At 36.2% G+C, this 13,035-nt stretch overlaps 3 protein-coding genes and 1 long non-coding RNA gene across 4 annotated transcripts; 2 read left to right on the forward strand and 2 right to left on the reverse strand.

Moving 5' to 3' along the window:
* Window positions 1–947: 947 nt before the first annotated feature.
* LOC130965546 (RHOMBOID-like protein 13) lies at window positions 948–2,519 on the forward strand. Its single transcript, XM_057890306.1, has one exon. It carries the CDS (start codon window positions 1,593–1,595, stop codon window positions 2,406–2,408), a length of 816 nt encoding a protein of 271 aa, XP_057746289.1. The 5' UTR covers window positions 948–1,592; the 3' UTR covers window positions 2,409–2,519.
* A 1,762-nt stretch (window positions 2,520–4,281) lies between these two features.
* On the reverse strand, window positions 4,282–5,846 carry LOC130970241 (protein ENHANCED DISEASE RESISTANCE 2-like). The gene is made up of 2 exons (XM_057896252.1): window positions 5,764–5,846; window positions 4,282–5,225 (listed from the first exon to the last, which is right to left on the reverse strand). The coding sequence occupies exon 2, from the start codon at window positions 5,209–5,211 to the stop codon at window positions 4,282–4,284; it is 930 nt and encodes a 309-aa protein (XP_057752235.1). The 5' UTR covers window positions 5,212–5,225; window positions 5,764–5,846.
* Window positions 5,847–7,232: 1,386 nt separating this feature from the next.
* LOC130968708 (uncharacterized) lies at window positions 7,233–9,746 on the reverse strand. The gene is made up of 2 exons (XR_009081727.1): window positions 8,136–9,746; window positions 7,233–8,042 (listed from the first exon to the last, which is right to left on the reverse strand). It is a non-coding gene; the product is annotated as an uncharacterized LOC130968708 (long non-coding RNA).
* Window positions 9,747–9,873: 127 nt separating this feature from the next.
* LOC130970246 (uncharacterized) lies at window positions 9,874–12,389 on the forward strand. The gene is made up of 2 exons (XM_057896258.1): window positions 9,874–10,486; window positions 10,567–12,389. Exons 1-2 carry the CDS (start codon window positions 9,874–9,876, stop codon window positions 12,387–12,389), a joined length of 2,436 nt encoding a protein of 811 aa, XP_057752241.1.
* The last annotated feature ends 646 nt before the right edge of the window (window positions 12,390–13,035 follow it).

Genomic DNA, 13,035 nt, shown 5'->3' on the forward strand with positions numbered 1-13,035 from the left:
CCCTTTCTGTTGTTGTCTCGTGATTACTGTTCACAATCGTTGCGATTATAAGTCCCAAGCCAATATTGTGGTTGGTGTTGTAGGCGTGGAGTTGGTACAGTTGTATACTAGATGTTTATTTTATTAGGTATGAGGATAATTATTTTCATTTTAAATTGGGTGTTTAGTTTTTTAAATTGGATTTAAGTATATACAAATACAATTAAATTATACTAGATGTTTTATTTACAGGTATGCGAATGGTTAGTTTCATTTTTAATTATATGTTTAATTTTTTCGCCGATGAGAGGGCTGGGTAGAGAAGAAGCGACAACACTGATGCTTGCTGTGAGGGACGTATTAACGTCGACCAGTGTAGGCAATGAAAAATGGAGTGTCGCCGATGAGAGAATTTGGGAGTCAATAGAATAAAAAGAATATTGTTAAAAATTGAAATGTGAAAAATATAATTTTTAGTGAGAGTAATTGAGAGTAAATTTTTTTTTGTTTTTAACTTTGTTGGGCCAGAATTATAGGATTTTTTATTTTAATATTAAAGAGTGAATAAAATTTTACGGTTAATATTATAAAAAATAGAGTTTTACCATGTTCTGGAAATACTGTTCTATGAACACAATATGTAGAACACCTATTACACTGACAATACGCAGTTTATGTATTTGCAATACGCAATCCGTGTATTATAATTTAATATTAAAATAATGCAATACACAATTTACATATTATCTTTATAAATTAAAAAAAATTAATCGGACAATCTGTCTTATGTGAATTTTACAGCTCCCAATATTTTGTAAAATATCGTAACTTCTAATATTAAAAATTATACTAATTTTTATCCAATATCTAAAAAATGAACCAAAATTTATTATAACCCATTATTTGTATTGTTTACAATTCCTATTGCCTATCTAGCATAGCCGAAAAGATATATATTGTTATGAATTATTGTTTGCAGTTACTAATTTACTATAGATCATGAAAAAAGCGTAGGTCATCAATCATCATCATTCCCAAATCGAAGAACTCGAATCGTCTAGTAAATCAACAGGTGAGAGGATCTTCTTCCCAATTTGATCCATCCCTTCATTTTCTTCAACCAAAAACCCTTTTTTCAATTTGTCTCTACAATCGAAGAACCCATATAGCATTTCATTTAATTGAATTGAACTTGTTCAGTGTTACTCCTTGTCCTTCTCCCACCACAAAGATACAATCTTTATGCGCTCTTTCTCCCCTGCAATTCCCTTTTTGTGATGAATTTCTTGTTTCTACACTTGGGGTTCGCAAATTTTTGCGTTTTATCCTTTTTGGGATCGTAGGTTCAGGAGAGTTTGTTGTCTTGTTTGATTGTAAAATTAGCTACCCTTGTAGCTAAGCATTTGATTTAGGGATTGTATATTTGGTTGTGGTCTCAATAGTTTATGGGGTTTGCAGAAGAGAAAACAAAAAACCCTTGATTTTTGGGAGCTTCTGATTGAAGAGACTCTTTTTATCTTGTTTGGATTGTAAAGTAAGCTACCCTTTCGGCTGAAGTTTTGATCTTTGGGGAATTGCAAAAGTGTGGTTGGAAAAGTTAGGAGCTTTGGGAAATGGGGAAGCCTTTGTTCTATGAGATCTTGGAGAAGCCAGCAACTAGTTGCATCATAGGAATATGCAGTGCTATTTGGTTCTACATACAGAAGAAGAATATTGGATACTCACATGTTGGTCTGAGTTATGAGACTGCCATTGAAGGGCATTATTGGAGGATCATCACCTCTGCATTCTCCCATATAAGTGTCATTCATCTTGTTTTTAACATGAGTGCACTTTGGAGTCTTGGGGTGATAGAGGAATTAGGGCACTTGGGTCTTGGTGTTGGGTACTATTTGCAATACACACTTGTATTGGTTGTTTTATCAGGGTTGCTGGTTCTTGGAATGTACCACATATTGATTCAGAGATTTAAACTCGAGTATTTCCGCCGAATTACAGCTGTTGGTTATTCGTGTGTTGTATTTGGGTGGATGACAATTCTCGCTGTTAAGCAGCCTTCCTCAAAGTTGGATCTCTTTGGATTCCTTTCGCTTCCAATCAGTTTCGCACCGTTTGAGTCGCTTGTTTTTACTTCGATTATTGTCCCTCAGGCAAGTTTCCTTGGCCATTTATCAGGAATTGTGATTGGATATGCTATAGCATGGGGTTTGATTCATGGTATGAACAATTACTGGGCACTCTCCTTGTTGGGTTGGATCATACTTGTCTTCATCTTCAGCTTGAAGAGATCTGGTGCTGTTGACCTCAACTTCCTTGAGATCGAATCCGTGACTGATCCATCCTTCCCGTCGGTACGGTTTTTGGGATCAGGCAATGGCAGAACATTGCAGATCAGTGCATTGCCTAATGGAAATGTTGAATTTGTCTAATAATAAGTTCATAGAAATATATCTTTGTGATTTTAGATGTTACCTTTTGGCATACTCAACATGATAACAATTTGATTTTAATTCTTCCAATATAGAAGTTGTTCAAAGCTCCATCAATATCTTCTCTTTTTTATAGCTTGCATCTTTGGTTATGTGATGATCGATGTTCTCAGATGCCATATATCAATTTTAAGGGAATGATAGTGCTAATTTTGTCTAACTTTTGTGTGCTAAGAGTCAGCTATTGTTTTCATGTATGACACACTTATTATTAGATATAGTAGTATTTTTACCATTTCCTAATCCTAATTGTTTTTAAAGCCAAACAGAAACTCATGTCTCTGGATTTGAGTGAAGATTTAGTACCTGGGTTTATATAGTTGATTAATTGGTAATTGTAATTTTGCATACTTGGAAAGATGCTTGTTGATGAATTTCATTATTATCCACTGATATTAGCCTTGAACATCAACTCATAAACAAAATGTTAAGATAATTGTGGGCAATAAGAATTTACCATTTCCAAGATACTCAAGAAAAGATCAAGCTGCCATGGAGGTTGTTCCTTTTTTTTTTCTTTTCTTTTTCCATAGATATTCTTTTCATCTATTTACCAACGAAAGATACTAATCTTTTTGAGCGGCACTAGGTTTGTTTTTCTAACTTCAGTTTTCTCCAGAAATTGAACAAAGAACTCTTAAAGGGACTGAGCATATACTATTTAATATAATATGTTTGCTTTTTGGTTTAGAAATGTTGGTATCATAGTTGGTTGTTTGTTTGCTTTGTTTGTGTCTTTTTTTTTTCCCAAAGCTTTGGAAATGTAGATTTAACTTATGATAGATGTCACAAGAAAATGTTAGATCATATCTATATATCTATGTTTTTGTGCCAAATCTCGAGGTTGCTTCTTTCTTCCTTTGATTTAAGTCGCCAATTATACTTATAAGTTATAACTACTAGAATCACTGTTAAAGATAATTTACACAATGTAGCACCATAAAAGTTGAGGCAATTCTGAATTCCCAAAAAACAGGTATGCCCCAAAGACAATAACAAAAAATCTCTCAACTACAAAAATTTTCATAAGCTTATTACTAAGAAAGATCTATATATCCAGCTAAAAAGAATTGAGGGAAGTGTATTTTTCTGCAGCCATATAAAAAATATTAAATAAATAGTAATAATATTAATAATAACAGTAACACTAAGAGCTAGCTCTTGCAATGGATGATGCTTTGGATTCGACCATAGGAAAAGAAATTGTGAAAAGAATAACCAACTTTAATGGAAACTCTCCATTTCCCTTCAAAACCTTCAGTATATCTGTGGACACAAAAGAGAGTAACAGTAACATAATCAAAATGCTAATGCTGAATCATGATATTTACAAAACACTTAGCAAATTTATAAGCTAACCAGATAAAAAGCACTCATTCATTCATTCATTGCTTTCTTTCCAATTCTCTCCTCTTTTCTATTCATCTCTTTTAAAGAAGCTATGTTTGTAACAAAAAGGCTAAAAATAATGGTCTAAATCAGGTTTAGAAAACAGTTACATTATATTCCAAGAAGGAAATTTATAGAATTACTTGAAGGGCTAATTAGTGCTGTAAGAACATTGATTAAGGAATCACAAAGAGAGAGTTTACATTGAAAGATTTAAAAGTTAAAGGCGCGTTTGGTTTGTGCTTTCATTTTCTATTTTCATTATCATTGTTTTCAGCTTCTAAAATCTTGCGAAGAAAAAAACAAGAGGTGAAGACAGAAAATATGATTTTATTGTTTTCATCATTTTTTTTTCCTTCCCAAGATTCTAAAAACAGAAATCACTAAAATGAAAATAGAAAAATGAGATCAGAATTGAAGATACTCACCATTTCTTCACATGAATATCCTTTGTGGCAGCGCTTTGAGATGCAGGAGGAGAAGCAAAACCATCTTCTTGAGAACCTGGAAGAAGAATATTCCCTATAGACTTCCATAACCTCATTGACAAAGATCGGTTTAGTGAACTGCTGCTCATGGAAGGTGAAGGCAAAATTGGTGTAGCAGAAGCAGGATCAAGGCTACAAAACCTCAACGCGCCAAGCAGTTTCTCAGGTAGCTCAGATTGAGTTTGGCCCTCAAGAAGAAAAGCCAGATCAACAGTCAAAGTTTTCACATAGCCAAATGCCAAATGAACTATTGCAGTTGCAACCATGGAAGATCCAATATCAATGTCTACCTCTATGAAATTTGCTCTCACACAGTACTTACAAGCAAGTGCTCTCCCAATTATGCATATTGCTTGCTCGCCCACCGCCTTCTTTACAATCCAAGGACCTTTAACAATGTTAGCAATCAACTTAAGCCTCGAGTTTCTCCACGCGTCGTCGCCTTTCAGAAACTTGTCTACCAAGGAACCTTCAGGGAATGGTTCTTTGGATGCAAAATACATGACAGCACAATAGTTATCCTTGGTTGGAAGTTGAAGGTTGAATGCCCAAATAAAAGGCCTATTATCACTATCTGGAAACTCCTCTTCAATGATCTTCCTAACTATGTTGTTTCGATTTCTCAAAATCTCATTTATTTTCACAGAACCTCTGACCCAATCAAATCCAATAGGCTGTAGCAGATAATCACCACCAGGGATCTTAACCTTTGTTCTCAAGTAATCAGAACCTCTAACCTTGAATGCAGATCCAGGAGGTGTAAACCAACAATTTGAACTGTTATCTGATTCAAGATATGGAACAGCTCCTTCAGATTTTATTCTCTCTATCCATCCACATTTCTTTTCGCCACCACGGTTGGCCATAGTGTGTACAGTTTCTGAGAAATAGAAAAGTTTATACAATTGCAATTAAATGGTAAAGAGAGTTGTTTTTAGAATTCTGTCTTATACATTGAGTCGACACACGATTCTGACACAAGATTAGTGGTGTGTGACTGTGTGTTAACTCAATGTATAAGACAAAATGAGTACAAATAACACATCTTAATCGGCAAAACATGATCTATGCTTTCCAAAATTGGCAAAATAACTAGAAATGTTGAGAAAATGTCGACTAAATATGTTTGGCACCAGAGTAGGACATTGTTCATAGCTATGCCTTTCCTACATTTTTTTCTTGAAAGAAATTGAACTGTAATACTAAAAACTAAAAAGCCCTCAACACTTTTCTGCATTACGACTCTATTATGATGATGAGTTTTGGATCCTCTTTGAAGAAATCACAGCAAACATGTCTGGTATGTGGATAATTTTAACAGATCTGGTAATTTTCAACAATAGATCCATAGTATAATGATGCGTTGCATGAATTGCTCATGTGCACGTAGAATATTCATAATAAATTCATATACATACCTGTACGTATATGTACAATAATACAGTGGAATACAAGTACAATGCAGGACTAGCCAGAAGAATCTCAGGTATTAGGATCCACCATTATATCACAAATTTGATCTGGAATAATCAGGGTTTTGTTCATTCATATTTAGAACATGCTTCAGGATCAAGAACATGGATTTTAAGTTTGTAATGACTTTCTTTATATTTCTAACGATTAGGAAAAAATGAGAAATATTTCGTGTACTTAACTGTTTATTCTTTTTCGTATAATAAAAATACCAACCCATATTTGTCTACTCAGTATACGCGAATAACATATTTTCGTGTAAAGAGTTTCAAAAATGCTACTCGGACACCAAAATTAGCAACTAAAATTAGTCACTAATATATTTGTGTATAAATATATATGTGATTTAATTTATTTTTAATTTGTATTTATATTTTAATATGTATTTTATACTGGTGGCTGATTTTGGTGTATATATAACATAGTCAATTCTTGTGAGTACATGTTTTTTTTGAATGATTGACTTGTATACATTTTTTTTATTATTTTTTGATTCTATCTTTGTATGTATATTTTTTATGTAAAAATGTGTCTTGAATTTATTTATTTTTCTTTCTCTTTAATCTCTTAATTGGTATGTCATTTTTAGTGTGAGTAGAATTAGTTCCTATAATCGATGAAGAATATAAATAATACTTTGAATAATTGAAAATTTTGCAAACACGTTAAAAAAAGGAATAGAAAAACTTGTGCTGCTTGCAATAATTTTACAAGGAAAAGTATAGGTAAACAATGAAAATATTAAATAATGTAAACAATAGATATATCGGATGTTCATTTTACTAGTATACGGATGGTTATTTTAATACTAAAATTTAGAAGGTTAATTTAGAGATGTGATATGTTTTAATTTGATTGGTAGTTGTTCATATTGTTCAATAAAATCATTGTCCCCCTAGCATTCTCCATTTTACAATAGTTGATTTCTATGTTTCGCCAAATAATTAAAATTATTAGAAGAGAATATGACTTAAATTCATATAAAAGAAGTTAGTATCAATATTTGCTTAAAATAACAATATAAAAATGATACTGCATAATAGTCTATAGAGAGAAGTTGAAACATGTACAAAGTATGAATCATCATAATGTAACTGCTTCAATGATCGTTTATTTTTGTGGCATTCCAATATTGACCTCTCTTTGTCTCTTTGATTCATACTTTGACATAGCTTGCCACTTCCAAATCCAAGTTTCTCTTTTAGTTGGTTCAACACACATTTGAATTAATTCCTATACCAGGATCAACTATCCTTGCATCTGCAACTTTGAAATTTCATGGATTCAATCATAAAATTATATTTGACATTACATGGTGCTGATGCTACAAAAGTGATTCTCAGTTTCTTTTGCTTTACTAATTGATATTGCTATTATCATATATTAATATAAACATCCGCATATGCACACAGCATTGAAAGCAGAAGTGGGGGAATATTTGGATTCAGAAATTAAATTATTTAGAGAAGTGATAATCACATACCAATATACCTATACATACATCATCTAATGCATTGTGCAACATCAATAAGGTACAGTTCCAACTCATAAGAAAGAAGGCCAAAATGGAAACCATTTTCTTTCTTTCCATGCACCTCCATTTTCATTTGTGAGAGAAACAACCAAGATATCAGAGTGTTAAATGACCGGAAATCTGCTTCAAATTCTTCTTCTGCCTTGTCATGGAGGAACTTATCATACAGCTCAAGAAATTGTCGCAAAGAAGTAGTGGAGTCAATATATCCATCAAAGAAAGCACGTTTGGTCTCACTTCTTTGAGTAGTAGACATTCCTGCCCAAAAATCATTCTTCAAGAAGCTTGGGACCATCTATGTCGCTCATTGTACAGCTCACTCAACCATTGATTGTCTTGTAGATTGAATTCTCTGATGAACTGATTTCACTGGTCTTCAAATTCACCTTGTCACAGTGTCATGAGTTACCCTCTTCATTGAATCTTCTAGCATATTATGTTTAGCCAAAAAATTCAACTTTTCAGGTACTTTTTTCATGATATGCAATAAACACTACCTATGCCGGGTTGTTGGAAAGACTAACTCGGTTGCATCTTGAATTGATGTGCATTGGTCAGTAACAATACCCTTAGGAGGATTCCCCGACATGCAATGAAGCCAAGATTGAAACAATCACACAAAGGCCTCGACGTTGTAAGTTGAAAGTAGACCACAGCCAAATAAAACAGATTGTCCATGATGATTAGTACCTGTAAATGCAACAAATGGCATGTAATAATTATTTGTAAGGTATGTTGTATCAAAATTAACCACATCCCCAAATGAATCATATGTTGCCTTACTTTTTACATCCAGCCAAAATACATTTTTCACTTGAAAATTATCATCAAAGTCTATATCATAGAAAAAATTCTGTTCTTGCTCTCGCATTTTTGTAAAAAACCTCCTCAAAGCCTTACAATCAGTTTCCTTGCCAATTGCATGAATTTCCTTCTTAACATGATTTCTTAGTTCTTGTTCGACAAAAGATAAACTTCCATTCTCTTCTGAATCATGAACAAGAGATCGGAACTCATCCTCATTTCATGATTGGTTTCCATTGTTCTCTTCCGTGCCTTTGGTCTCACTATCTTGATAGTTTAAGGCCCAACATACATCATCATTTGTATCTTTCATGAAGGCCAATTTTCTAAACTTCAAAAGCCTGCAAAAGCCTTGCTTGTGTTGCCAACATACTGCAACAATAGTTACCCTTTTCCAAATAATTCAAGAAAAGTACTTCTTAAGTTTCTCACCCAAATAATTTAACACTTCTAATAAAATGTACTTCAACCATTATATCTAAACACAACAAGCTTTGTTTCTACCACTACTAACAAAGAAGTACTTCTCCTAGGATCTTAGACAAACATGCCCAATATATACTTCAAGCACTATTTCGATTTGTTCAATTTCATGCATTTATCACACACCATATATCATCAATAAATATGCAAACCTAATCGAAGAGCATGAATCATAATTATTGCATAAGACAACAATATTATAAAAGTCTTCTTTTGCTTCACAACTGGGAATCAAATGCATACAATACAAGTCCAAGGAAATCACTCAATCAAGCATGGTCCAAAGAAAAATAACTACCGTAGTAGCAAATTCTCAGACACAACATTGGAGAAAATCTCCATCATGCAATTCAATGCACATACTCCTAGCAAAAACATAACCAATATTTAAAAAAAAAAAAACTTGACAATGTTACAGCCAGCAGAATCATACAAGTTACTCACAAATTGAATTGATGTTTTTTATTCTAAAAATCCTTTCAAAAATGAATCATAATCATAAAAACAGGAATGAGTAGTCAGAAAGAAGTATTAGCCCTAATCAAAACCACTGACCTGGTTCATGGCAAAAGCATACATAGTTATTCCCAATCTCGGAGAAAAAATGAACATGCATAATTGAGAAATGAGTCTTACTGTTAGGTGGAAGTGTTAAATGTTGATGGAATTTTAGTCCTGCAAGTGAGGGTTACAGCTTCTTACTCATTCATTAATGCCTTTGTGATGTGGAAAAAGGGGATTTTCGTGTTTTCTTTCTCCAACTGAGGGAACAGGAAAAGGGTTCAGAGAATGAGAGCAGAGGAACTCGAAAACGAAGGAAAGGAAGGAACTTGAGTTGTGTCGAGTTCAGAGTTCAACACGCCGGGGGCGTGGTATATGCAGCACGCCGGGGGCGTGGAGGCGTGGAGGCCACCTGGCAGCACGCGGGGGCGTGGTATATGCAGCACGCCGGGGGCGTGGTATATGCAGCACGCTGGGGGCGTGGAGGCCACCTGGCAGCACGCGGGGGCGTGGTATATGCAGCACGCCGGGGGCGTGGAGGCCACCTGGCAGCACGTGGGGGCGTGCTGAGTCAGCACCAGGGGCGTGCTGACATGTGGCAACACGCGATTGGATGAGGCATGCAGCACGTGGGAGCGTGTTGAATGCTGCCTTCTATATAAAACATTTCGGTACCATTTTCATTTAGAACAAGTGTGTGCTTTGAGAGTTTTTTGAGTGTGTTGAGAGTGTAATGGAGGATACTGCAAACTTGGTAGTGTATCGCAATGGTGAGATAATACAGAATACTCATGAGGGAGTGAGGTTTGTGTGCCAAAATTCGTTTTCATTTGTGGTTCCGTGCACCATGACGTTAATAGAGCTTCAGAACGGTCTCTGTCAAAGCATGGAGAACGGTATGTCAATGCGAGTGAGCAGAATTTTGTACCGGAAACCAGTTGTAATTTTTGGTGGTCTAATACAGTTTGATACCATGCCGATCACTGATGAAGCAAGTATGCAGAATATGTTTCAAATTCACCGACAGACTCAGATACGACAGCCACAGATTGAGCTGTACGTTGAGTTTGAAGCCGTAGAGGCAGTAGGGATTGAAAATGATTTAGATATCAAAGATGATAGAGCTGCAATGTACGAAGGAATGAATAGTGACAGTGAAGAGGACTTCGAAGCCACTTATGAAGCCGGCGATGAAGACGAGGATAGTGATGTGGGAGTTGAGGTAGCGGCGGACAATGTAGTGGTTCATCCCTCGAGCAGTCAACCGATGTACGTTCCACCTTTTATGCGTGAGTTGGATCTCAACGCCATGCATGCCCCGGAATTTCCGGAATATGCAAACATAGGTACGTGTTGACTAAATAATAAGTTTTTGCTAATTTATACTTTGAATTGATAAATAAACGATGATTTCGGCTTTCTGTAGGTGTTACTGATTATGAGGACGGAGAGTTCCGGATTGGAATGGAATACAGTTCTAGAAAGTCAGTCGTCGCAGCAATTAGAAGTTACACTATCTCTAGAGGAGTTGACTATGATGTGTATGAGTCTGAGGCACAGACGTTTTATGCAAAATGCAAAATGTATGGGCGTGGGTGCGACTGGCTTATCCGAGCCAGCTTGATACAGAAAAAAGGTTGTTGGGAGATACGCAGATACAACGGTAGGCACACGTGCACAATAGAAACGATTTCACAAGATCATTCCAAGTTGGACTCGGATACAGTTGCTGAGGCGATAAGACCAATGGTCGAGACTGACCCGTCCATCAAGGTGAAATCTATAATAGCGGAAGTTCAGTCAATGTTTAACTATACCATCAGTTACCGAAAGGCTTGGTTGGCAAAGCAGAAATCCATAGCCAAAGTTTTCGGTGGTTGGGAGGATTCTTACCAAGCCTTGCCATGGTGGCTCTCGGTCATGGTTCAAAAGATGCCTGGTTCAGTTGTCCAAATAGAAACACGACCACTGCACAACGGGAATGAGGAGGCGCATGGTGTAAAAATACTTCATCGTGTATTTTGGAGTTTCAATCCATGCATTAGGGCATTCAGGCATTGCAAGCCCCTAGTTCAGGTTGACGGCACACACCTGTACGGAAAATATAAGGGTACACTTCTAGTCGCTGTTGCACAAGATGGGAACCAGAACATTGTGCCTATCGCTTTTGCCTTGGTGGAAGGGGAGACAGCTGATGCGTGGCATTTCTTTCTCAGAAATCTGCGAATGTATGTTGTTAGAAAAGACGGTGTGGGTATGATTTCAGACCAGCATGAGTCAATCCGGACAGCAGTAAATCGTTCCGGAGGTGACTGGCAACCTCCAAGAGCATGGTGGATGTTTTGTATAAGGCACATCGGCAGCAACTTCCTAAGAGCATTCAAAGTCCCTCACTTGCAAAAGCTTGTTGTCAACATAGGGTATTCAAGAACGGTGGAGGAGTACAACATCAACTATAAAAGGTTGAAAGAGCGAGGCGAGGCATATGCCAGGTGGTGCGATGCCATTGGACTCAGACATTGGGTATTGGCATTCGACGAGGGACATCGATGGGGCCATATGACGACGAACCTTGTCGAGTGCATTAACTCAGTGTTGAAGGGTGCCCGTAATCTACCTGTGTTGGCGCTGGTTCGAGCAACATATTATCGGTTAAATGAACTGTTTACACGGAAAAGTGCCGAGACTCACGAACGGAAGCGTGCTGGATTTACTTACTCAGTATTTGCACAACAGCGAATAGAAGCAAATATGCAACAGGCTGGGAATATAGTTGTGCACCGGTTTGATAGACGAAATGAAGTATTTGAGGTGCGCGAAATGACTAGCGGAAAGGTGTTAGTTGTTGATCTTGCGCGACGGGCGTGTGACTGTGGGCACTTTCAGGTTGAACGACTACCATGTCGCCATGTTATTGCTTGTTGTGCTAACCAGCGTCTCGATTGGCAGTTGTATGTGCATGATGTGTACAAGATGACAGAGGTTCGTAAGGTATATAGATTTGAGTTCACACCATTAGGTGATCCCGAGACATGGCCTGCTTATGAGGGACCCACATTGGTCGCTAATCCCGCCTTGAGGCGAACGTCAAAAGGTCAGCCCAAATTGACCCGATACTTGAATGAAATGGACTCACGCGACATGCGTGTTCCTCGGATATGCCATCTCTGTGGTGCTCAGGGTCATAGTCAGAGTCAATGTCCTCAGCGTGCTGGACCGAGTGGTGCAGATGACGAAGATGGTTCGTAGGTCTTTTTTGGTCTTTGTGTTTGCCAGTGAATGATTTTTAAAATCGCCGTGTTTGTATTTTTAAATTTGTATTTTGTTTATGCGATGCTTTTGATGTTAGTCGTGTTTATATTTTTTAATTTGAGTCTATCCATTGATGTTTAATGTCAGGTTAATATTATCATCAATTGTTTTCGTGAATTATTATACAAAAGATTAACTACGGAATACATAGGTTAACAAACAAAACATTAAATACGAATTATATTAACTTAATTCTTAAAATTAAAGCTAAAAATCCTAAACCCAAGCTCATTTCTTTCGAACCAACCAGTTCAATCCCTTACCCATCACGCCCTGACCGAACTGCGACGGAGTATACACTATATATTTATTTTTAATAGAATTCTTTTAGATTTTTCTTTTAAAAATCTTAATGGTTTTATCTCTTGTAAAAGTATAGTTAGATTCTTAGTAATAAAATTCAAATATCAATGCTTCGATTGGAATTAGGAATGAAAAAAGTATTTAAATTAGTGATTTTGAATCCCTCGTTTATTATATGGGCCAAGGACATAATTCTAGGAGGAAAGGTTAACTCAACTTTAAGATTACAAGATATATCTGCGGTTTCATTTTATTTAAATAATATATAAAACTATTTTAG

Source organism: Arachis stenosperma, chromosome 3 (genome assembly GCF_014773155.1).
Source record: "Arachis stenosperma cultivar V10309 chromosome 3, arast.V10309.gnm1.PFL2, whole genome shotgun sequence".
In the NCBI taxonomy this organism is placed as follows: Eukaryota; Viridiplantae; Streptophyta; class Magnoliopsida; order Fabales; family Fabaceae; genus Arachis; species Arachis stenosperma.